Source organism: Centruroides vittatus, unplaced genomic scaffold (assembly GCF_030686945.1).
Source record: "Centruroides vittatus isolate TY-2023 unplaced genomic scaffold, ASM3068694v2 contig_250, whole genome shotgun sequence".
Lineage (NCBI taxonomy): Eukaryota > Metazoa > Arthropoda > Arachnida > Scorpiones > Buthidae > Centruroides > Centruroides vittatus.
Genome location: NW_027121584.1, coordinates 909057 through 936548, shown reverse-complemented (window position 1 = coordinate 936548; position 27492 = coordinate 909057). Strand labels below are relative to the sequence as shown.

At 28.3% G+C, this 27492-nt stretch overlaps 1 protein-coding gene across 2 annotated transcripts in view; it reads right to left on the bottom strand.

Moving 5' to 3' along the window:
- Positions 1-27492, bottom strand: part of nmdyn-D7 (nucleoside diphosphate kinase homolog 7) — a 49597-nt gene that overhangs the window by 14484 nt on the left and 7621 nt on the right. For both annotated transcript variants that reach the window (XM_067265848.1, XM_067265850.1), the window contains 7 exons: positions 25641-25807; positions 20864-21025; positions 19210-19346; positions 13199-13251; positions 9746-9848; positions 7140-7204; positions 3758-3826 (listed from right to left, as the gene is read on the bottom strand). In XM_067265848.1, coding sequence (XP_067121949.1) covers positions 3758-3826; positions 7140-7204; positions 9746-9848; positions 13199-13251; positions 19210-19346; positions 20864-21025; positions 25641-25807 — 756 coding nt within the window. The remainder of the gene's footprint in view (positions 1-3757; positions 3827-7139; positions 7205-9745; positions 9849-13198; positions 13252-19209; positions 19347-20863; positions 21026-25640; positions 25808-27492) is intronic.

Sequence of the window (27492 nt, the reverse complement as noted above, 5' to 3'; positions counted from 1 at the left end):
ACACATTCCCTGCATTAAACAGGGTCTTACTGTAATTCATTAAAATTAATTACCTTATATTATTACTTTTTCTTAAAATTATTTATGCAAATACACTAATAATTAAAAAATTTCAGTTATTTTTCTGTGGAGATGCTTTTGTAAACTGATAAGTTTCAGCAGAAATATAAACACTTAGAAGAAAAATCTATAACATTAGATGTAATTTGAAAATCTGCTAATCCAAACAGGGCTCAGTCCCAATTAGTTTGGACCGAGCCCTGTTCTAAGAGTTCTTAGATACTGTAGTCCCAGGAACTACTGTATCTAAGAACTCTTAGAATCAACTTACTTTCATATTACTATTCTAATTATTGAAGCCTTATTTATCTTAGAATTGAAAAATTCAATTCATTATTAATTTATTATCATAAATATTAATTTTAAATTATTTTTCATTATAAATTAGAATTTAACACATTAAATAAATTTGTGAATATATATCTATGGAGTAGGGTTTCTCATTTCCCGGTCTTTTGCTTGTCCAGGTACCCCGGGAAATCCTGGGACAAAATTAATTATTTTTAAGATATACAAATTATCATAAAATCAAATGATATAATTCTTTTTCGTCTTTTAAAGTAATTTAATAAGTTCCACAACCTCCAAAATCATATTAACAACTCTGTGAGAGATATATATTAAAAATTACTTTTGAATTACGTAAACATTTTCACAAATAGAAAAAATTTATTAAAGTTTGCTGGAAACTGCATACAACAATAACAAAATGCTTTGAATTGAGTTGAAAAAAAACTTAGATCAAACTTCTAACTTAGAGGGTAATTTTCGTGTTTTAAGTAAAATATAAAATATTGTAAATTTTTATAAGATTTTAAAAAGCAAAGATGGTCAATACAGTGCTCCGATCACTCAATCTAATTCTTATTTTAGTAATGAGATGGTCTTGCTACTGAAAATGCCTTTACCGATTTAATTGATGTGATTGGAATCGTGTTTAATGCATTTAAGAGAAGACAAATATTATGTGTTTTTCACCTGTATCCCGAAAGATTTCTAGTTTGTTTTCGAGATTTATTGCAGTACTTCTTTTGTTCTGTAGTATTCTTGATTTGTCTACCTCGACTGCTTTAATAGAAACATCATAGCCCAATAATTCAGCAGTTCGTTTGTCTTTAATAATCAGGTTATGAAGAAAAACTTCATACTTGCAGACTTCGTACTCATTTGTATCCTGGCCCAATTTGCACAACTTGGCGTTACACAGTTATTACAGCTACTGGGCTTGGTTAAAAATTAAGACAACATAAGCACAATTATTACAGATATTACAGGCAAATAATTTTGAGAATCCTGCCACAAATAAGCTACATGCCATAACGAGTAAAAATTAAAAGAACTAATAAGTAGGTTTAAAATTAATAAATACAAATGTATTCTGATAGTTTATGAGTTAATTATACTTTCTATTTGCAAAATTTCCTCAACCTTAACAAAAAATAAGAAAAAAGTGAATTTTTAAGAAATTTGCAGGATTTCCCGGGATAAGAAAAATTTCCCGGGTTAAAAAAACAACCGGGATCCCGTTTGAGAAACCCTACTATGGAGTACTTAATCTTTCATCTGTTTTAATGATAAAATCCAGATTCATCTATAATTTCATTTCACCATGGAGTGATTATTAAAAAAATAACAATACAATTATTATTGTATTCACTATTTTCCATATTCATTCCTTCTGTACGGATGAAAATGATTATGCAATAAGACAATACAGATACTCCTCGACCTATAATATTTCGTCGTATGATGGCAAATGCGAGTGAAGCGAAAGTGCAGGAAAATGGCTATAATTTAGATTCAAGCTATTCTATTGATGTATTAACAATCTTCTTGAGACTTTCCTTAATATGTACCATCTTATATCTTCTTGTGTTTTAGAGTATACCATTATGTCTGCAAAATTCCTCACTGTGTCTCCTGCTACTGGTGAGAAGAGAAAGACTCTCAATGAGAAACTTCAGATATCATCTAAGCAAGACAGTTATAAAGACTGCTTGTGAGTTTTGGCTATCACAATCAATGGTAGCCCAAACGCACATACTGTATAACTTTGTATATAGCATATTTATTTATTTTTATTTTTGACTTGCGATATTTTTTACTTACAATATGTTTTTCAAAATGTAACCCCATCATAAGTCAAGGAAAGACTATACTAAAAAAGCAAATGACTATATAAAATGAAGTAAATTTTTTTCTTTTGATTATCCATAAAATCCAAATCCTATTATAGATTGAACTTTTTCATATAATCAGACCTCATATTATTAATTATAAATCATTTTTTTAAACTAAACATGAAAATCATTTGTAGCTATTTCATATTAACATATATTGTAATTTTCTGAATAACTAAGATAATTTTATAAAATTTATATCTCATATTCACAATAAAAATCAATTATCAAAGTTATACTCAAATTATAAAAGCTATTACTAGTGATGTAATGAATAGTATATTCGACCTCAACCGAATACCGAATATTCAGCTAGGAGCGTGGCCGAATACCGAATATTCGGTCAGGAGCGTTGCCGAATGGCCGAATATTCGGCCAAACTATTCGGCTTGATTAACGCATGAAGGAAAATTGGCGCGCAAACCGCATTATGGCAAAGATCGCGCACCATGCTCTCTATTGGCTCGCTGTCATTACGGTTTTTTCTTCCATTAGGTCTAAAATTATTTAAATTAATTAATTAAATTATAATTATTAATGTTAATATGAGATGGAGCCTAGCATCTACCTCTAGTGCCAAATTGGTTTATAATTTATGTAATAGCCGTAAATAGCCCGCTATGATTCGGCAGTTGTTGGTATTTAGATGCAAGTTATAACTTATGTTATTTTATTTGCAATCGATCATTTTAACTCTTTAATTAAGCACTAAAATTTTGTTTTTACTACGTATTTGTAGACTGAATAGTACCCTAAGGATATACTTTAGTGGTGACATAATATGGTCTAGTTTCTCCCCATTTGTGGAACAGTTCAAATATATTATTGGGGAGTTTCTATTTGTGAAGTTTTGTGATATTTTGTTGCTATTGTTTTTGTCAATATTTTTAAAATTAACATGATTTCAAATGTTATCTTTTGTATATAATGAAAAATGCTCATTCTTTGCTTTATATATAAAATAAATTATTTATTAGTTACTCGTCTTCTAGAAATAGATAAATAATTCTTTTATTAAATACGATAAGTTTCAATAAAACGTTTCGTAACTCATTTTAAAATATCGTATAAATATTAAAATATACGGGAATACAAATATGACATAATTAACTAAACAACAACATTAATGCCCGATACATTCTAACCTACACGCCATCAATGCCATAAGATATCGGGCTAAATAAAGGCTATAATATTATTTAACTACGAAATAATTTAATACTAGAGTTAAATGCTACTTGTTATTAACTTTAATAATTATACTTTAATTTTCAGCATTAATAAAAGTTGCAAAAATGATTAATTTATTGTGTTTTTGTTATTTCTTACTCCTGTTTTTAGGTATTCGGTATTCGGCCGAATAGTAATTAAATATTCGGTATTCGGCCGAATAGTGATTTAAATATTCGGTATTCAGCCGAATAGTGAAAAATAGGCCGAATAGGCCGAATACCGGGTAGTAACCGAATATTCGTTACATCACTAGCTATTACATTACCAAAAAATAAAATACTTACAGAATATTCAGCAACAACACCTTTATAAACTTCATAAAAATCTTCAGCAGAAGTATAATCAATGTATACCTAAAATATTCAATAGATTAAATCAAATTTATTATGTATATAAAATATAAAAATATAAACACTTTTTAAATTGATATTGTGATATTTTAATAAAATATATTTATTACTTGATTTATACAGTTTTGGTTTAACAAAAATCAAAATATGCATCTATTTTTGGTTTTTAAAGTGTAAAACTTGGATTTAATTGGTACACAGACTTACTGGTATTTTTTTCCTAATATAAATCCAAAATTTTAATAGCTGAATTACAAAAATTTATTAAAGACTGCTAATTGCTATTGTGTTTATAGAAAATCATTTTATATATTTCAGTACTATGTCAACAATGACAACAAACATCTAGCTTTTATTATTTATGTTATTTTTTATTGTGCCAAATACTTGGATGTTGGCATTGCAAAATCTGTTAAATTGACTTGGTTTTTCTTTTCTATGGCTATCTCAAGATCCTCATCTGAGTGAATGTTATTAACCATTAAGACTGTGCTGTGAACAAAGCATACAAGAAGATTGGTGTTTGTTAGAAAAGAATAAACATATTCAATTATATTGTAGCATTAAAATGACATTTATGTGAGATTATTATTTGCTTATGGATATAAATTATTATGTTAAACGATTAATTCTTCATTTGAGATACGGTCAAAACTATATCTTAACATATAATAGTAGACTTATAATAGATCTTGAAAAAATATATAGTAATTGTACTATGCAAGTATATGAAACTTGGGAACATGTATTTCTTCATTGTGTAAAATTTAAAAGTCAGTAGGGATAAGTATTTAATAAGATTTAAATCTTGAAAAGATTATATTAATTTATCATGTTTTCAAAAACTGATTATTACTCTATACTTTATTTTGTACTAAATTATTACCTTGTTAAATATATTATTAATTTTTGTTTTTGTAACAAATTACCCCCTTGTAACAAACTAAGGTTCATACAATAAAGAATTGATTGATTTTATTGTGTGCAATATATTGACAAAAACCATTTAAACTAAATAGGATTTGATTGTTCTTATTTAATTTCAAAGTTTTATAAAAAATTACTGAACTAATGATATAATTATTATTATTACAGTGGTACCTCGTATAACGTACGCCTTGAATAACGGACTTTCTGTTTGGCTGTTACGTGACTCGAGCAACGGACTGGCTGCGAACAACGGACTTTCCGGCATAATTGCTGACTGCTCCATGGGTGCGTTCTTTAATAGCAGTCGTTCTGCGTCTCCACTACTATGGGAGTGCGCTGCTGTTTGTAGGCATTTAGGAACGACGGTGAAAGAAAGAAAGATGGCAGCGCCCGCACTATCGATAGTATCATGATGGAGGAATCTATAATTCTAAACTATGAGCTTTAAAAGGCAAAAGAAGGGTCCCAATTGTAAAATTTAACTATAAAATGAATTATTTGTTGAAAGAGCATTCAAAATAGCCTCGAAAAAAAAAATTCGTAAAGACACATCACCACGTGCACTAACTCGCACTTTCAATTTCTAAATTCTCATTCATAAAACCACATAATGGACCTGGAAACGAAACTATCTAAGCCATGGAGGACGCTATGTTGTTTTCCACCGTAAACTACTGCTACAAGTGGCTGTTTTTGCCGTTCAACGGTGTGCACTCCCACCAAAATTTAGGAACACATTCCACAGGAATTTTTAAACAGATGTTGCTCGCGCAGAGTTACGCGGAGGAATAAAAGAATGCACCCCATGTTCATTTTTTTAATGATACAGTACAGTTATTTTATGCTGCGGAACGAATTAGATGTTTTAACATGTATTTCTATGGGAAAATGCATTTCGTATAACGGACGTTTCACTTAACGGGCGTGCACCTGGAACAGATTAAGTACATCATACGAGGTACCACTGCATTATGTTGCAAAAGTCACATCCAGCTGATACAGGTTCCAAGTACTATGCTGGGCTAAGGTCAAGACATAGCCACTCAACCAAGTGTAACATTAAGCTTCCATGTTATGGGTTTGTGTCCACATCTAGAAATTCCCTAACAATGTGACGTGTGTTCAATTGCAGCTTTCTGTAACGTCATGTATGTTGTTATTATTTTTTATTATTATACAACTTTGAAAATTCCATAAACATTCTGTCAAGTACTAAATAAATTAAGTAAATTAGAAAATTAGACAAAATAAAAAAAAATTATTTTTTTTTATATTTTACACAAAAAATTGGTAATTCTTAACTGCTGTTGTTCTACATCTGTTACATTTACAGCATCCTATCAGCACAGATCATTTATCATTTAATAAGAAATATGCCATATATAAAAAATAATATATATTTATTTATTTATTAAATTTTAGAAATTAAAAGATATTTTAAATAAACATTTATTAAAGTAATAAGTTTTGATAATGTAACATAAATACAATAATAATATAATTACTTTATGGAATCTACACAAACTTTTGTTGTGCATTTAAGTCTTATTGGCTTCTTGCAACATCTCAGTATTTTGCAACTAAACAAATACTAACTCTCTAATGTATTCATGTTCACCTATTTCATTGTCAGTGTTATGAGAGAATGCCTGATCTTTATCACTATTCTTACAGTATATAATCAGCTTGCTGTATGGTATCGCAATGTGAATCCGTCTCTGTAAACCATATAATCTGGTAGACATATCTCACAGCAAAATCTGGTTAGCATATTGTTTTCATTTACGATAGACCTACAGATGCATTTCAGGTTGGTATAATGTGATCGCAACCCCTCTTCAGTGCTAGAAAATATATTAGAACATGACAATGATATACCTTAAAACAGTATATTGAGGTGAACTGTAAGTGTTTTTATACTGTTTTTATACTGTTTTAAGGTACATCATTGTCACTATTCTTACATTTACTTTCTCTGCCACTTAAATCAGTAAAAGATGCTTTGCACTACTGAAAAAGACATTCTTTACAATCTGACTCTCCCTACTGATCTCATTTAGAAGTTCTAGAAAAAGAAGCCATTTCAGATATGAAAAATATATGTTACATTCACACTGTGGTGAGGTCTCGTTGATGTCCTAAATTTTAAACTTGTGAAGACGGGAAAACTACTAGTCTAGAAATAGAAAACCCACTACTCAACTGCATAACATACTTTAATTTAAAAGTACATGAAACAACAAGCTTTAACTTTATACCAGTGATAAATTCTAAGACAATGAGTATGTCCAGCAGTCTGTGAGATGCATGACAGCAGTTAAGAGTTAAATAAAATTAAAATATATTTAAATAAAAATATTATTTAAATTTTGTTTTTAAGATTTACCATTTCTAAAGCAGTTATATTGAAGTTTGCATCAATGAGGGCTTGAATTATTTGTCCACTAATACCTAAAAAAGATATTTTTTTTCTTTAAATATTTCATATAGTCATAACATTAATCAATAAGAATCAATAGATAAATTATATATTATAACATTTTTAAAGCCTATTTTTTTCCCTTATAACAATAAACAATAAATTGCAAACTCCCAAACATTAGAAACAAAAATAAGAATTTAATATCAGAATTATCATCATAATTTTTAAATTGACTTTCAATTATAAATTCAACTTTAAATGAAAACTTTACTTAACAAAAGAAACAACTTTTCTAAGCATTTTCTATTATAAAATTTTACATATTTTTAAAATCACTAACTACTATAAAATTTAAAACATAATAATAATTTATATATTTTTAATATGTTCCAGCTAGATTTGTTATTTCTGAATTAATATAACATATCAACTGTATCTGTAATATAATGAATCATATAAATATATATTTGATATAATATGTCTAAATAAAATTTTTAAAAAACCATTTGAAAATAAAGATATCACAAAGCTTGTTATGTTCATTAACAACTAATTTAGATTTAAGATAAAAAAAAAAAACAAAAGAACAGACAATTCTTAATTTCAGTAATGATTTTTTCTGCAATCTCTTCTACAAGTCGATTTAGCAAATGTTGGAATTTAACTTATGAATAGGAATTATTTCTTAACTCATAAGTTTTGATTCAAATTAATGATTTTGCACATATTGAATTTTTTGTATCAGCACTTTCTTTTGGCTTACATTTTGAATAAACACAAATCCATAAAATATTAAAAGTACAAAAATTGTAAAAAAATGTTTGTAAAAGGACTTCATCACATTTAATTTTATGTGACATGTGTGCTTTGTCATTTGTGGAACTATCTCTAAAATATTTATTTTAAAACAAATCCATAAAGTGTAAAAAATACATCAATAATCCAAAGCACAAACAGAATGGTTATTTAGAATTGAATATACAGTAAAAACAAGAATTCAATGAAATTAAATATGTTTTTTAAATAACATGTTTTTAGATGAATTTAAAGAGCCTTACATATATAGCTTGCATATTTTCTTCTCTTCATGCTCTTGCACTCAAAAACTAGTGTTAATATACTGTTGAAAATCTTTTTTATAAAGCAGTTCTAAAGCACTATGTAAGAATACTGGAATTACCTAGGAATAGGCTACCCAGAATTAGTATGGAAAGAATGTGGATGAAAGCAGAGAGTAATTCATGGTGGTTAGATTTCAAACACTGGCTGGAGCAACTGGGATTTGGTGATATGGTTATTAAGAAACAAATTGATAGATGGAAAAACGAATATCGTCCGTAGTTTTGACATGCATAGAATTGGAACTACAAGAGATAAGGAATGTGTTGAATAATTCTGGGTTGTTATGCTATTATAGTAAGGTAAAGCCTGACTATCTAAGGGATGGTGGACTATTGTGGCAAAAAAAAAAAAAAAACAAATAGCAAGGTTGAGGCTGAATTGTGTTATGTCAGGAAGTGGTTCTTTGGTGTGTATAATTTGTAATCAATTATGTAGCTATAGCAACTGGTGTTATCACATGTTCTGTATATGTGGAAATAACATGTACGGTGAATACATAAGAATGTTGTCTGGTAATTCTTATTCATACTTTTTGGATTTGTTAAAATTTAACAAGTTGTTAAAGAAATCAGATGTTTTGAGTTAAAAGAAGTTTTGTTTTATCTTCTCCCCTTTGATGTTGTATTCATTTATATATCAAATAAATTTTTTATTATTATAACTAGTTTAATAGTGTCTAAAGCTAGCCAAACATTTTTATTTTCAAAAAAGTTCATATAAATATAAATTTAGTTACATTAATCTTATCTAAGATATATTCTGTAAATCTTACATTAGTATTTATTTTGAAATAATAAATTTTGTAAAAACTTTTAAATGATTTGTAGACTTTTAAAAATTCCTTTAAAACATATCTTTATCTTAATGTAATGGATTTTACTCTCATTAACTTTATTTAAAACACACTTTCAAACTTTTTCTGTGTGAATATCTTTTTAGGCAATTGAATTATATATAAATATATTCATTCTGAAATTCATCTATAATGATAAATAATCAATCTGATCTTCAGACTGATTAATAAATAAGTATAGAGCAATTCTGTTATTCTGTAAATTATAAATTCTTTTAAGAAAGAGTTGTCTTTGCATAATTTATAAAAACTGTAATAAAGATTAAATAGGATATAAAAAATAGATTAGAATTGATTGAGTTTTAAATAACTTTGAAAATGATTCTGATAGAAAATAATTGAGTCGTTTCTGAATATATTTAAAATTAAATGAATTGTTTTAGAAAAAACAAATACAAAGTTATAAAATTTCTCAAAATAATATTTTTTTTGCATAATATTTTTATGAAGTGAATAATTATTTTTATGATGTAGTATATTTTGTTTTAGAATAAAAAGAAAAAAGTTAGTGTTTTTCTTTCATATTATTTTATTATAAAGAATCATTAAAATAAAATAGAAAATACAATAAAAAATCAATATTTAAAAAACTTACCTTTACGAACAATATGTGGCTTAATTATACAACAAGTACAATTAGTAAATTTAGCTGTTGTGCAATGAATAGTTTTAGCTTCAGGAAAGAATATCTCTATTTCCTATTAAATTGAATTTGTATAAATCAGAAAAATAAAATGCTGTAATAAGTAAATAACAATTGAAAGGCTAGGTGCAACAGTAATCTTATCATTTTTTTTAATTTTAAAGTTAAGATATTGTAATAGGTGGTATATGCTAGTTTTTTTCATATTTTGCTGTTTTATTTGTTTGTTTTCATCAATACTTAATTATAATCCAAGTAATCTTAAAACACACTTTCAAACTTTTTCTGTGTGAATATCTTTTTAGGCAATTGAATTATATATAAATATATTCATTCTGAAATTCATCTATAATGATAAATAATCATTCTATTTAGAGATAATATATTTTTAACACATGAAAGTATGACACTATGAACTCAACTTTGAATCAGAAAGGATTAGACCACTGTTGCACTCAATCTTTCAATTACTAATAAGAAATTTCATAAATTTAATATTTCAGAATTATAAAAATTAGAATCCAAAATTAGAAAAGTTATATCAGTTAGAATGCAAAAAATTAACAAGTAATTTTGATAAAAGTATGTCATAAATAATTTTCAATAAAAATCAATTATCAATTATATATACTTGTATAATTTAATTAATTATATCATTATATATATATATATATAATGATATATATATATATATATATATATATATATATATAATGATGTAATGGAGGATGACGACTTAAAACCTAACTACAAGCTTAATGTTTTACTACTACTAAACAATGAAGTACACAAATCTTACTCAAATATCATTCAAATCAATGTTCAAAGATATTTATATTAAAATGTGTTCAATAAGTTTGCTCTCAATCTTAACCCAAAAATTTTACATCACACATTGAAGAACATTTCTTGGACTATCAGAGTTCACACCACACTCAATAGATAAATCAAGTTCTTCCAGTCTTTAGTTTGGTATATTCAATCCTCATCATATTTCCACAAAAATGAATATCAAGAGTTCAGATCAATATATATATGCTAGTCAATTCTCTTTCATGGTTCTTCCCATTGTTGACATTGAGAGCAAACATCTTGATCACATTATAAAAAAAATGGCTTCAGATGATTTGAATGATATCTCAGGATACCCTGAACATTTGTATACCTTATCTTTTAGTTGTACTAAAGCCTTAAACTTTCTAGTTAGATTTTGGATCAGGTAATAAGAGGCTAATCATTTTATTTCATTTATCAATTATAAACTAAGAATAATCCTATGTTAATTTTTAAAATAAAATATGAAATTAATAATTTAATTTTGTATAATTATTAGCAATTTATTAAATTATAAGGCTAATTTTAAATAATAAATTATCTTTTATGTTGTTGCCCAATTAACAGGTAATACTTATATTCATTTCAAACAAAGTCTATTTTAAAAATTGAAACATTAGGATTATAATGAAAGAACAAGTTCAAAAATTTGTAAAGTTACACATTAAGCAAGGATCATGCTGCATACCCATCAAAATTGCCACTTGGCAATAGTTTTTATTAAAGTGGCGATAAGAACCGCTAATCTGCTTATTTTGACATTCAGCATGAAATTGAATATATAAACATAAATAAATAACAACTAACCCGTTAGAAAGCTATACATCCACAAGAGCCGAATTATCGGGCTAGAGTTGGCTATAATAAATAAATAATAAATAAGACAATTTGGCACTAGAGCTTGGCGTTAGGCGCCATCTCTTACTAAACTTAATAATTATAATTAAATTAAATAAATAATTTTAATAATTTGGAACTGGAGGAAAAGAAATCGGCCCGAAGCGGGACTCGAACCCGCAACTTCTGCTATCCGTGCAGACACGTTACCAGTTACGCTACCCGGACCTTCAGTCCGATCGCCTCCTCCAGTATAAATAAGCTAACATGACGACCATCGACGGTTCATTACAAGGGAGGACGTGGGCACTTGATGTGTCCCCAGCCGGCATTGTAATGACCGTCGATGGTCATCATGTTAGCTTATTTATACTGGAGGAGGCGATCGGACTGAAGGTCCGGGTAGCGTAACTGGTAACGTGTCTGCACGGATAGCAGAAGTTGCGGGTTCGAGTCCCGCTTCGGGCCGATTTCTTTTCCTCCAGTTCCAAATTATTAAAATTATTTATTTAATTTAATTATAATTATTAAGTTTAGTAAGAGATGGCGCCTAACGCCAAGCTCTAGTGCCAAATTGTCTTATTTATTATTTATTTATTATAGCCAACTCTAGCCCGATAATTCGGCTCTTGTGGATGATATAGAATATATAAACAATGCATGTTTCAAGAAAACAGAGGAATGTCAAGCTCCCATGCAATGGTAGTCCCATACACCACACACCTAGTGATTTTGTGATGTCATTGGGCAGGAAAGTAGGAAGAGACGTTAAAAACCGAAGGTAGTTTTCATGCAATGCCACTCAGCATTTGCTGATTGGGGATTTTTTATCAACTGACAGAAAATTTGGAGAATTTTTTGCACAACATTTTTTTTTCACTTTGATCTTTTTTCATTAGATTAAAACAAAAAAATTTTGACTTAACAGAACATGTGAAATACTGTTTAAATGTTGTGATTAAATGTGTTATTCAGAATTATTTATTAAAGAATTATTCAAAAATAATTCCTATTTCTAAGTGACAGCTTAACAAGTTACTTTTGCTTTCCAGACTCCAAACTGATAAGGCTACCAGCACCTGTATTAATTAGTAAGTAAAATTGGTGGCGATAAATAATTTGTAGTGACAAAAAAAATTTAAAACTGGCAAAATGGTTGCCGATTTTTTTTAATTTTCCAGAACAACCCCTAATTAAGATTTTTACATCTAATCCTGGATGACTTTAGTTTCTTATTGTATTCACAAAAATATATAGTTTTGAAGAAAATTTTATTAGTTTTTATGTTTTTAACTAATTCTATAGGTTATTTATCTTCTCAAATTTTAAAAATTTAACATTAAATAATATCCACTTCTAATAATTAATTAAAAAAATTAAAATGATCATCAAGTCTCTCTCTAATATTTTTTAATTTTACATTTATTATTAATAATTGAAAATTAATATTTGAAATAATTAATCAATTATAGATTATTATAAATTTGATCAACAAGATATTAAATCTGATTATTGATACATTACTCTCTCATAACTAAGTGAATATTTAATAAATATCAATAATGACTAATTTAAACTTTATAACTTATATTTATTATAACTTATTTAAACTTTAATTAAATTACTAATCTGATTGTCAGATTAGTAATTTAATTATAAGTTTAAATAAGTTATAATAAATTATTATAATTTTATTATAGTCATAAACTATAAGTAAAAACTAATGTATAATACCTTTTCAATTCTTGATCTTGACGAAGGACTATAACAGAAGGGTTTTAACTCAGCTAGAAGATATAACAGTGATTTTTATATATTAATAAAAACATTTAAACATTATATTCCTATTAAATATAATTCCTATTCCTATATTAAATACACCCAGTAATATATTTCATACTAACATATTTCCAAAAATGAGCACATGGGTTTATTCTCAGATACTAGGTTTAGTTTTGATGCCAGAATTTTTGACATGACACACTCCCTAAATGGCAGGGAATATAGATTTTGTTTCCAGATAACAAATTAGCTCATTATAAGAACAACAACTATATTTAGATCAACATTGATTGAAGTTGATGAATCTGATGAACCTAGAGTAAAAAGATAATGATAATGATGATGATAAGAACAAGAATAATATTGAAGTATACAATGTAATTGATAAATATCTTGATTCTTCTGATAATGAATGCTTTTATTAATAAGTAAGTTTCCAAAAAGAATGCTTGAGCTTATTTTTGTCATCAGTATTTACATTGAAGTTGCTTAGTTTCCATAATTGAGTCCAGAGTTTATTTAAGGAAAATATGCTTATCTCATACAGAATATTCAAATTCAAATATCTTTGATTAATTAAATAATTTTTCTTAGTATGTATATAACAAAAAGCATATATGTAAATATGTGTACACACACAGCAGAACCCTGATTATTTGAGGAAATGTGGACTGATGCAATCTCAGATAACTAAAAACTTGGATAAAATAGATAGCCATGGCCATTTTGAATTAAAAATTAAAAATGTAAATGGCATTTTTTTCAATCTCTGATGTATCATGAAAAAAAAACAAACAGTGAAGATTAAAACTGTTTTATTTAAGAAAGTTAAATACACCTTTCAGCAATTTTTCTATATAATCACCATTTTGCTTTAGGCATTTATTATACCCTGGCACCAGCTTTTCTATACCCTCATCAGAAAAGGTTGCCACCTTGCCACTCAGTCAAGCCTTCAGCTGCTCATTAGTTTAGAACCACTGCTTCATATGAGTTAACAAATGAAAATCACTTGGTGGTAAGTCTAGGCTACAGGGCAGATGATCAAATACTTCCCATCTGAACTTCTGGAAGAGTTTCATTGTAGTATGTGACATCACTGCAACCACATACTGTAAGACTTCTCAACGACGACAACAGGCAAAAAAAACAAGAGAAGAGGAATGTTGTCATCAGGAGTTGTCCTTATCCATGATAATGATCATCCTCACACTGCAGTACAGACGTGGAACCTCCTCCAGAAGATTGAATGGAAAGTGTTTGATCATCTGCCATACAGTCAAGACAGCACCAAGTGATTTCCATATGTTCACTCACATGAAGCAGTGGTTAGGAAGTCTAATGCGTAGTTGAAAGTCAGTGCGAAGAGTTGGCTGAGTGGCCAGGTGGCAACCTTCTTTGATAAGGATATAGAAAAGCTGGTGCCATGGTATGATAAACGCCAAAATCAAAATAACAATTATGTAGGAAAGTAGCTGAAAAGTATTTCTAACTTTTGTAAATAAAACAGTTTTGATCTTCACTGTTTGTTTTTTTTATCCTTGGCGCACAGAGATTGAAAAAAATACTCCTTGTATAAAAGATTTAAATAGTATATCTCTTTTAAGCCTATTATTATACCTTAGTGAATTCAATCATCAGATCATCATCTATTATACATATCATTTATAATATATTTATTATCGTCATTTATATATATTTCTCACATCATTTATTATACAGCTAATAGATATAATAAAAATAAAAATGCGTATTATCGTGGTTATATTTTAATATGAATGGTTTGTCTCACATTGAAGTTAAGTTAAATAATAAAATATAATAGAAACAAATCATTTTGCAATACATGTTATCCTTTTAAACTTTCTTTTATGAATTACAGTATAAGAAAAATAGTATTCATTTACATATTTGTCTCCAATAACCTGGAACCTTGGTTAATTGGGCTTGGATAGTTGGGTGTGCATGTGTGTGCATTATCCAAGATTTTTAAATAAATCAAATAATACAACAAACCAAATTACAATTATTTATTAGATCTAACTAAATTCACATTAGTTTTTTAATAAAAATAAAATTGAGATAATGTTTTGCAGAACCGAAAAATTTATAAACATTATTTATAATTAAAATTATTAAAGTTTTTCTTTAATTTTATACTAATCAAGATTCTAGCATAAATTGCAGATACAATCTCCATCAAATACCGGTATAATAAGAATACAAGTAAACAATTTTCATGCTATATGTTATTAAATAAAAATCTACTTTATTAAATTCAAACTATTTCAGAGATTTATTACAATATATTTTTAATAGATTAGAAAAATAATGTATTTTATTGTTGATTATCCGATGGATCTAAGTCCATCGTATGTAATAAGGATGATGTTAAGGACTACAAGTAATGAAAAATTAAGTGCAAAGTTTATCTATTGGAAATCAACACTGTATCGACACTTCTATGTTATGACATATTTGTATTTTAAACAGAAAAATAATTCAAAACATTAAAATACAGTAGAGCGTCATTTATCTGAATCAATTGAGGACTGGGGTTGTTCAGATAACTTATTTTTCAGATAACCGATTATGTACGAAAAAATATATTAACCTATCCCATGTTGAAATTTTCCTCCATTGCGTGTTGCTTTGCATTGAATTTTCATCGATTTTAAGCCTAACAAAAATTTTTATAATGATAATCGTGACTATTGTATCGTTAAAAATTATTTCTTTATTTTGTACAAACAAAATAAATATATTGAAAAATATAAAAACAAAAAAAATTATACTTTAAAAGTTAATCTAGTATCAAAAACGTTTGATTTAGCAAGACACAGTCCGACCGGAAAGCTTTTGGTTAACCGACGTTTCGGTTGATTGGCTTTTGGATAAACGATGCTCTACCGTAATTAAAAATTAATAATAAAGTAAATCAAATATAAAAGATGAGTGAATAATGCTGTGAATTTCTTGTTAATTTGGTGATAACAATATGTATTAATATTTTCAGTACAAAACTATGAGCACTAAGTTTTGGGATTCTATGGAGGACTTATCACATACTACAGCAATTCACCAATATCATTTTCAGTGTTAAACAAAAATCTCAAATAAATATATAAAGTATATATATACTTTATAACTATTACAATATAACTATTGTTCAAAATAAATAGATAAATATATTTATTTGGAACAATAGTTAGTTTTCATAAAATACATCAGTTCTTGCCAAATTATCAAAATTAAGAAGCAAGAAATCATACTCCAGAGCCATCAGACTATGGCCAGTCTCAAATTCAAAATAAAAGGATATCTGCCACAAAACAAAAACAAATCAGAGAAAAAGCAAAAATCCTATGGAAAATGAGTTTAAAATACTAAAGGAAAAGCTTTAAGTTTCCTGTTTTACACAATTTTCAGTTTCAATTACAGAAGAAATAAGAGATTTCAAGAATTTAGTTTTAATAAATCTTACTAGATGTCACATGATAATTTAAATTTATAAGGAATTAACATATATAACTAAAATTAGCTCTCTTTAATTTAACTAACGGAAAATTAAGTTATTTTCAGGTACAAAAATACAAAATTAATTGGTTATTCCTGGAGGAAAAAAAGAAATAACACAGTCAATTCCGGTTATTAGCCCAGTTGGTTAGTAGGACATGCCGCATATTAAGACAAAACATTCAAGAACGGAATCAAATCCTATCATGAAAGCATAATTTACTTTGCCTACTGGCCCCAAAATGCCGCTTAGTAGCCCTGCTGGCACAGTATTTTTCTTGGAAAACTAAACAAAAGAGACACGAATTTGGACATTTTCAGCATTTCCATATGCAACCTCGGTCCAGTTTCCTTTATCAGCTGTCAATCATGATTAAGAAACATGAGAAACCTTTTAAGAGCGGAGGCCTTGTCTTCCCCTTTCTTACTCATGTCAAATTGGCTCAACCACTCATATGATCCACATGTTTCAACAAGATGCATACTGCTGCAATACAAAATGACAAGACACCCCCTAGCACAAGCTACCAGCAACTGCTGGAGATAAAGGGTGTGTCCAGAAACACAATCTCATGCTTGATAAAGCAGGAAGACAAACTTCGAGAAGAATGGACATCCTGCAAAGGACATCAAGGAACAATCTGGAAATGGAAATGTGAGGGCAAGGATCCAAAAGTCAGTGATGCTCTCAATCAATAGTTTGTCGCTATAACTGCAAAAGGTGTTCGTGTCAGTGGTCCAATGCTCAAACATCAAGCAGAGGTCCTCGCTAAAAAGTTGAATCACCATGATTTCAAAGGAACAGATGGTTGGTTGTCTCAATGGAAATCAAGGCATGAAATCAAATTTAAGACAGCTCATGGTGAGAAGAAAAGTGCTGATGCTGCGAGTGCAGATGAATGGAAAAACACCAAACTGCCCAAACTTATGGAGAAGTTTTCTCCAGATGACATCTACAATGCATCTAGAAAAAACTGAACTTTATTATTGTGCTATGCCAGATGGCTTGTGCTACAAACACATTGCTTTATCTGGTTCCAAGAAAGCAATGGATCACATAACTGTGTTGTGATGCTCAAACTTGTCAGGTGGCGACAAACGGAAACTGTTGGTCATTGGGAAAAGTGTGAAGCCCGATGTTTTAAAAGACTTCAAATGGACGCCTTGCCAGTGGTTTACTATTTAAACGAAAATGCATGGATGACTTCTGAACTTTTTAAGGAGTGGCTTAAAACATGGGATCAAGAACTAGGACAAAGCTCAAGAAAAGTCATATTGCTGTTGGACAACTGTGCCGCACATCCTCATTTGGATTGCCTGAAAAACATCCAGATTGAATTTTTGTCCCCAGACCACTTCTTTGATACAGCCAATGGACATGGGGATCATAAAGAACTTGAAGATGCTGTACTGTGGACAACTGGTAAATTTTATTCTCCAAGCAATTGAAGAGGATCTACTATTGTCATCTTCAACCACCATCAAAGTAACCTTAAAAGCCATTTTACAGGCAATCTAGTTCCTCCTAAGTTGGTGAAAAATAAGCAGAAAGACAACTCAAAACTGCTTTGGTCACTGTAGTTTAAAGCACTTGGACTCAACAATGCAACCAGTGGCAGCAGATAGCAACGAGAATGACGTTAATGCAGAAATGCAACAAGTTCATCAATACAATGAGTTTTTACGAGTTTACGACAGTCTTCAATGTCATGAAGAAAATGATGATCTGGAAGATGGGATTGTGGCAGAAATCATGGCAAAACATCAAAAGATCTCAGAAGACCAAGAAAGTGACAAAGTTGACATTCTTGAACCTGAGCCAGTAATAAGCTGCAATGCCAGAAAATTCATCGATGGACTACAGCGCTACTTCATGCTGGAAGGCAATGAAGGCAGTCCTATGTCCTCACTGGATATCTGTGCAGATTTTGTTTCGGTGCAGTCAATCAAAAGAAGACTCAGGTCACACTGGACACAAACTACAAAAAATCTGGTAAGAACACTGAATCATTCTGTATGACACAGTTTAAGGACAATGCATGTGAAATTAAAGATTACCAAGAGAATCTTTCCATTTTCAGGATTGTACTGCAATGATTTTTTTGTACAGAAATAATTTTTTGTTATTAAAATGGTTTTATTGCGCTCAGATGTTTGTTTTATTGGCAAGAACATGCATTGACATAGCTCTTTAACATAACTCATTATATTGTATCTCAATTGCATAACTTATTGGGATGTTTGTTTACAGTATACCTGCCATTTTGTAGCCCCAAAAAGCTCCAGTCCCAATGCTGTGCTATTAAGTGGAATTGACTGTATATAATATACATATACATATAGTATAACAAAGAACAGATTAAATATGAATACAATATTTTAAAAATTTTAATATAACTTATTATATTTTAAAATAAAAATACAGAAAATGAAATGCTGAAATTCACCTAAGTTTCCACAAATTGTCATTTCATTTTCCTCCAATATTTTTACATCAGTTATTTTCATCCATTTACTGATTGCATTTACTCCTCTAATTTCAAGTACTACACTTGGATTGCTCATTAAATCCTCTATGTCATGACTATAAAAATTACATAATCATTTAATTAGAGAAACATTAGAATGTATTTATTTGAATCAATTTAAAATCATATTTTAAAATAAAATTAGAGAATTTCTTTTGAAGTTCATTTTAAATTCATTCTTTAAATCTTTATAATAGTTTTTGTCTTCCTTTGATCCTTTTATCTCTTCATATTGGATAACATTAGCTTTATAATTACTATAGATGCAACAGAAGTTATAAATTTTTATATTAATTTTTTTGAGTCATACCATTTATAGTTATTGAACTATACTATTTATGAAGTTATTACAAAAGTTGCTTTTAGCCCTTGGTATAATTAATTTAATTATATTATTTATATTTCATCATTCAAGAACTTCCCAGAATTCAATGTTATACACAACTAGTCAGTGCTTTATATATATAACTAATGCAATTTTCATTAGAATTAGATTTATTTCATTAATCAAGTTGTTACAAGAGAAAAAATAACACTAATATATGATTGAAATCAACACAGTCACTTATCATTATCTCAATCTAAAGCATTCCTGAAAATAATTCTAATGATAGAATGATGGATATAGAAATTGAACATTAGAAGTTTTTAATTACTTATTATGGAAACAATTCTAACTTGTTCCCAGTTCATCAAAATAAATTCAATTTCTTCAAATGACACTAAAACATCTACTTACCTATCAGCCCATGGTTTTAGCATGTTATTAAAGATTATAAATATCAATTATCTTAGTAACAAACAATTATAAAATGACATTTTTTTAAGCAGTAATGCAATAAATAAGCTCATTTAGTATCCCTATTAGAAATTGTATATAAACTGTATTTTCTTTAGTATGCAGTAGACAGAAACAAAAATGCTGTAATGATACTATATATTTTACTGTAGAAGTTATTTAATCTGGCACCCAGTAACCTGACACCCTCTGAAAAGTAGCTGATAATCAGAAATTGTTCATTAATAATCCAGAATGCTAATATTCCACCAATCAGAATTTGAATGAACATGTGTACTAAAGTTGGACACACAGTTTTGATTTCAACAATATATCATCTAATGCATATCTTTTGTGTTAACAATTTTAAGGTTACTGTAATTAAATGAAAAAAAATATAGATTCTCTCAAATAGTTCATGTAAAAAATTTCTTTAAAAAGTTTAAAAATTAATTCAATACTTTTATATTAAAATTATTATTATTATTATAAGCATTAAATATATAAAGACAAAAGTGTAATGCAAAATTATATATGTATAAGTATTTGAAATACATTTGTATAAGTTAATAATAATAACTTTTCAAATCAAATTTAAAATTGGCATTTTATCTTTATTTTCTATAAATTAATATAATTCAATTAATTATTCTAAATTATTTATTATTAAGTACAAACTAAAATATTAATTTTAAATTTTAAGAATAATTTTGTTTATTTGAATAATATATCTGTAATGTTAAAATAATAATTAATATAGATTTTCAAACAAAATCAAACCATAAAATGAATTACCTATATTGTATTTCCTTCTCATTTTCTTTCAATAAAACTCTTGATTCATTTTCAGAAAGATACAGCATTCTGGCATTACTTATTGTGAGATCATTTCTATATATAGTATCCATTATGTAACCAAGTTTTTGAAGGGCAGGAAACTTCAATAAACCAAATGTTCTGAAAAATAATTTTTATCTAATTTTTAATATAAACAGATGCAATTATAAATATGAGTAAATAATAGTTTGATCATATTTCTTATAGTTAAAAATGTAAATAATTTTCAAGAAATATTGCATAATAAACCTAACAAACAGCATAAAGAATGAAAATTTATTCTGCATTTATATATTCAAAACCAAATTGTCTGAATAATCTATTTTCTTGATAATTATCACTGCAAAAAATCAAAAAATGAGTTTAGCAAAATTACAAAATTCAAAATATTCTGCTTCTTATAATTTTATTATTATTTGAATAAAGGCTTTAGTTCAATATTTACACTTAGAAATATTATTTTATTACATGAGTTCACCTGCCAAGACTTTTCTTATTTATTTACACTTAGGGAAAAGTTGTCAAGAGTTTCAGGTAATCTGTTTTTCTTTTCTTAAAGTATTTCAAGCTTTGAAATACAAAACTGCTTCAGACAACAGCAAATTGTTAAATTTCATCTCTTCATTTTTATGTAATTTATGTTCCTTAAATTCATTGAAACTATTTTGTAAGCTATATTTCATGCCATTTCTTCCTCAGTACTATTCATTGAAATTATCCTTATCCTGATCCTTATCAATGCAAAATAAATATTTTCAAAACAAATCATATACAATAACACAATATACAATCTAGAGCTAAGTTTTTCAATTTTAAAAAACTGGGACAAAAGTGAAATTTTACTGAAACAATGATATAACTATGACAGAGCTAAACAACAGTATCTATTGTCAGTCTATGTATTAGCCAAATATATTCTGGCATTGCTATTTGTTTTACTGTAAAATTTTAATTTTGTAAAACAAAACCTGACTGAATACTAGTTGATTTAACAATGATAGAAACTAATTACGCAAATAAGATGGAGCAGGTGTTTGTTCTATATCAATAAAAGATACTAGATTTAAAACTCAGTCCGTTTATATTGGAATGACATTAAGAACCTTGGTGCAAATAATTAAGGAGTATCAATATAATGTGAGCCACAATTCATATTCTAGATATTGAATATTGAAGTTCTAGGGAACCAAGCGATGATTATCAGAATGACAAATGATCTGCATTTAGCTAATATTTAGGAATGCTAGAAATTTTTAAACTAGAATTGAATAGTAACTGTATCAATGTTTCAAATGCAAACTCTCTGTTCAGTGCACAGTCTCGTATGATAATAACTACAGAGTGTCATTCAACATGAATTTCCGCCAACATAACAAATAGCAAATGGATATTACTATCTTTAAGTGCTCAAATGACTCTGGAAATATATTTGGAGATACTTTGGTACTTTAAAATGACAACTTATGGTTTTTCTACCATAAATGTGCTCAAGTATGCAGTGATTACAATTCATGAATTTTGTGAAAAAAAATAAAATGGCTATGCTTCCTCATCCTCCATATGCTTCTACTTTATTCACTACAATTTTTACTTCTAAAGCTAAAATTCACATTGAAAAGATAAAAATTTTACATGATAAAAGAAATAAAATTTGCAAACAGCTTCATGAAATCATGGAAAATGTGTTTCAGGACTGCTTTCAGAAGTAGAAATATCATTGGAAGATGTATCAACCAAGGATAGACTACTTCAAGGGAGACAAAGATAAATAAATTATACATAAACCCAAAATATTTAAAAAACAAAAGTTTGAGTGGTTTTATATATGTGAGTAGAAAGAACAGGAAATAGAGTTAAGATTCAGATAAAGAAGAAACAAATCTTTAAACCTGTATATGTGTGTATGAATTCAAGGAACCTTTGGAATATAAGAAAGCAGTGTTTAGAGCTCTGGTGAATAGCAGGCACTAAGATTTTGAATCATTAAGATTAAAAGTATACTTACTTTGAATCTTAACTAGATAATAAGAGAATTGACAGAACAAATATGATGTATATGAAGTGGTGTGAAACAGAGAGGAGAGTGCTTATATGATTTCAAAACTATGGGCTTTTATATTAGCAAGAAAGGTCGACTGAGGAAAGAGTTGAAGAAATAGTGAGGGAGAATAGAATGAATACAACTTTATTTAGAAGAACTGTGGGAAAATGTAATAAAAAATTAAGGAGAAGGATAAAGTTAGAAGAAAGAGAAAAGAATGCAGTGGAAGAATGGTCATGCACTTTGTAGACAGGATGAGGAAGAGTATGATAAAGAAAGAGAAAGAAATGGATAAAAAAATTTTGCTTAAAAGAAATATAATGATTTTTAATGCCCTAAGGAAAAAGAGATAAAAGAAGATAGTGAAAAAGTAGAGTTTATAGTGTGCCTTTTAATTTAAAAATATGTACATTGAAGTAACAAAAAGGTCCCTTGTGGAAAGGTTAAGAGAACACAAAAGGAACTCAAGAACAGGTAACACGATGATGGCTTTGATGCAGAAAAGATATGACAGAATTTTACAAATTAAGTATGAAGAAGCAAGAATGGTAGTAGACTTAAAAGAGGAAAAAATATCGAGTGAAAAAAATCTGAATTTTTGGAAAAAATTTTGAAAAAATTATTATTAATAATAATTGCTGTAAAAGTTTACCAAGTATATGTGAAAATACATGATTGGGAGAGGAAAAAAGAAGTTATGAAAGTAGAGGTTGAAGTAAGAGTGGTGGTAGGATCCGAGAAATAAGACTCAAAGAATGTAATAAAAATGACTATTGGCCAAAAAAAATTTTTTAAAAACTACAAGTGAGAAAAACAATTTACATTAAGAGAATAAGTTTAAACATCTTTATTTTGAATGGAAATGTATTTGGTTTTGGATGCTTTTCTCTCACATAAACTGATATTTTTTGAAAGTTTGGTTTTTGACATTTACTGTGAATGTTCCTAATGATGAGTAACAGGAACCCAAAAGTGCTAGAAAATATAAACTCTGAAGAAGCAAATTAAGGAAATAAGTTAATACTGAAGTTGTTCTTTTTTGTATTAAAATTGTAATTGATTATATTTTGTAACATTTATAATGTACTGTACATATATATTACTTTATTTTCAATCTTTTAATCTTTTATTGTTTGATTGCATCATATTTACATTTATGAAATATTGTTTAAATATGTTGTTTGATCAGAATCTTTTGAAATCCAATAGTGATTATTAAAAGCGATCAAAAACATTTGTTTTCCTTTAAATAACTTGCTATTTGAATTAGATTGGGTGTTTTTAAAACACTAGAATATAAACATTTACAACAAACTCAATTTGATTTTCTACTTTAGATTTAGATTTAATGTTTATTGATTTAAATTATTTCTTACAATGGGGGAACAATTTAGCTATATAATGTTATTTAATATACATAGTACTAAATTATCACAAAACTTCTAAAGATTTAGAAAAAAAAAAGGAAATCTTAAATAGAGTAATTTTTTGACATGTCCTCATTTTTCAAATGATTATACTTGAAATCTTCTCCTAGTACAAAACATTTTAGTTGATATATCACTTGACAAAAACCAAACAAGTGAATTAAGAGATTCTTTTCCTATTTATTACTGCAATAATTACAGAACTTTTCTCTTGATGTATTTATTCAATAGCCCTTTAACAGAATCCAAAATTTATTAAGTCTAAGTTGTATAATGAGGCTTTTTGTAGAAAAATTAGTCTCACAGTTTAAAGTAGTTAGCTGTACACCAACCCAAGTGCATTTCAAACAAATTAACTCATTTAGCTGAAGCAGATGATATACCCTGATTCCACAGCTGGTCTGACCTAGTTTAAATTAAGTGAGTTCTCAACAACGAAGCTGATTGAGTTGAAAACAAAAAGGAGTAACCCAAGCTATCAAAAACATTCTTAACTGAAGTAGGCCAACTTTTCTTATCAAGTTTGACTACTGTTAACAAAACATTATAAGTAATTCAGCACAAATCATATGAGGGTAACTCCATAACTTTTGACCAAAACAGAAGAATAGCCTTGACAAATTTCAATTCCAATGGAGGTCTTCCCAATTCAAGACAAACTGCAGAGCTTGAACCTGAATGTTCTATTTTTAAAAAGTCTCTTAAAATATTTCATCTGTACTTTTTCTAGTTTAGACAGAAACTCCAGTCCCCAGACTGGAAATAAATAAGTCATCTTAGAACCAATAAAAGCATCAAAATGCTTTTATTCGGGATTTGTCTTCTTTCCAGATTAGTCCTTTTTTCTTGTCAATCAAGTTAGATTTTCTATTTTCTATTTTATATAACCACATACACTGAATGATGTAGTGTATAAACATAATACAGTTAATTTAAAAATTAAAATTGGAAATGTTTAAATTATGATAAATTTTATTATCAAACAAATCTTAATGTATATTTAAATTTGAAGTAAAATAAATTCTTTAATAACTTCGAAATAGATACTTTGTTACATGTTTTTGTTTCAGATATGATTAATATATGTAATTATGAAATGTAAAAAGAAAAACTAATTCATGTCTACAGAGTAAGAAGCAAATTATTTGGTGAATTTTTGTAAAATTTTTTAATTATTTATGATATCTTCACAACTCCTTTTTACAATTATGTAGCATGGTTTGAGAATAAATTATTTAAATGGGAAAAAATAAAATAAAATTCTTACCTTTCTATTGTAATGTCAAGTTTTTGTCTGGTTGCTAAATTGGCATAATCAACTAACTTTATCTGTCTTGACATCACATTAAGTATACTTCCGAGATATATGTCAGATTGTCTAACTGTTGAACATGGAGTTCGCCTTAGAAACAGTCTTTTGTTGATCATATCATACTAAAATATATACATACAATTAATTAAAATAATTATATATTAAAATTATTTTTAAGTTACATATTTCTAAAATAAAAATTTTTCAGAGTTCTTTTGTTCCGGTAATTAAATCTGTCTTATGACACTGTTATACTTGATATTTTTATCATCATATAAAACATGATAAAAATATCAAGTATAACAAACTATTGACAAGCAGTAAGGCATACTGAAACTGACAATATATGTATTGAACTACAATTTAATGCTATGATATATACAAGCATGGCTATTAAATATCTGTAATGAGACTGATACAATTACAATACTATATTTTGAAAATATTACATTTTAATTTTTATTCCCTTCGATATATTCTCCTTCTTCCTCAATGTATTGCTACATTCTTGTTTATCACTGTTTGAAGTAATCTGCAGTTACTCTTCTGTCAATACATTGAGTAGATCTGTCATTTTCTTTTTATTCTGTTCTACTGATTAAAATTTTTATTTCTTTTTAGTAGGTATTTCACTTTTGGGAATAAGAAAAAATCACAGGAAGTTATATCATGTGAATAATACTAAGAATACTAAGAGAAAGAATACTAAAGCACTGTAATGTATTTGTCAACAAAAACTTCTTAACAGAAAGTGCATTGTGGGCTGGTTTATTGTCAAGATAGAGAATTCAATCATTCTTCCAAAAATCCAGTTTCTTTTTTTCTAACCTTCTCTCAGCTTAATCAAAATTCTTTACATAGGGTGTCCCATAAGTCAGGCACTATAAACAAACTGTAATGAAATAGGTTTATTCATCTCAGAACAATCTCAATGCATTTGTCATGCATTGAGATCATCTAATGACCAGCACAGTAAGAGGCAAAGGAGTTCAACCACAAACACCCAGAACAAGCATCAGTTTCACGTACTACTATGGAACAACTGTGCGATTATATAAAGTACGAACGAGTCGACACGGAGAACTTCAGTGATTTCTTCGATGGGACAATTTGATAACAAGCGGACTTGATAGAGTAGATGCTTAGAAGGGGGAATCCATTTATCTCAGTAGGGACTAGACAAAGACAACTATCCAAATTAACAAGATAACCCTTTAATTTTCCTTGGAACATACAATATATCTAGGGAAACACACAGGAACGTACAGAGCCCGACAATCCAATCTACCGAATAGCTTTAACACATAATTCTCCCGACAATGATATGCTACAGAATTTCCATAATGCGCAGACATAAAACGTACCGACAATGAGTTTAAAGTGTACCTCTTCTTTTACTTCTTATCGGACAGAAAACAGTTCAAAAACAAAATCTTCCTGCTGACCTGGTTGCATAGTCTTTACTTTCCAGCTTCCCAACTATTTTTTTTTATGCATTTTCACACACCACACTCTTCCCTATTGATTCTTCCTTCTCTCTCCACTCCCATTCTAACTTCTCCCCAAAACACCCTCCAATAAATCTCCCAGCCTAGGTTACACATCCAGATTTACGCAACTCCTCTCCACCGAGTCGGACCCACCACGTGGCGAAGGGGGGTCAGGAAAAGACGTAAGGCACACAACAAAGTTTAATAGAATTGGATCCACAGCCAACAAAGAGCATTCAAGTTGGCCAAAAATCATAACCAATGACAACACATATATGGCAATTTTGTCATGATGTTAAAAGTCCTCATAGATCTAT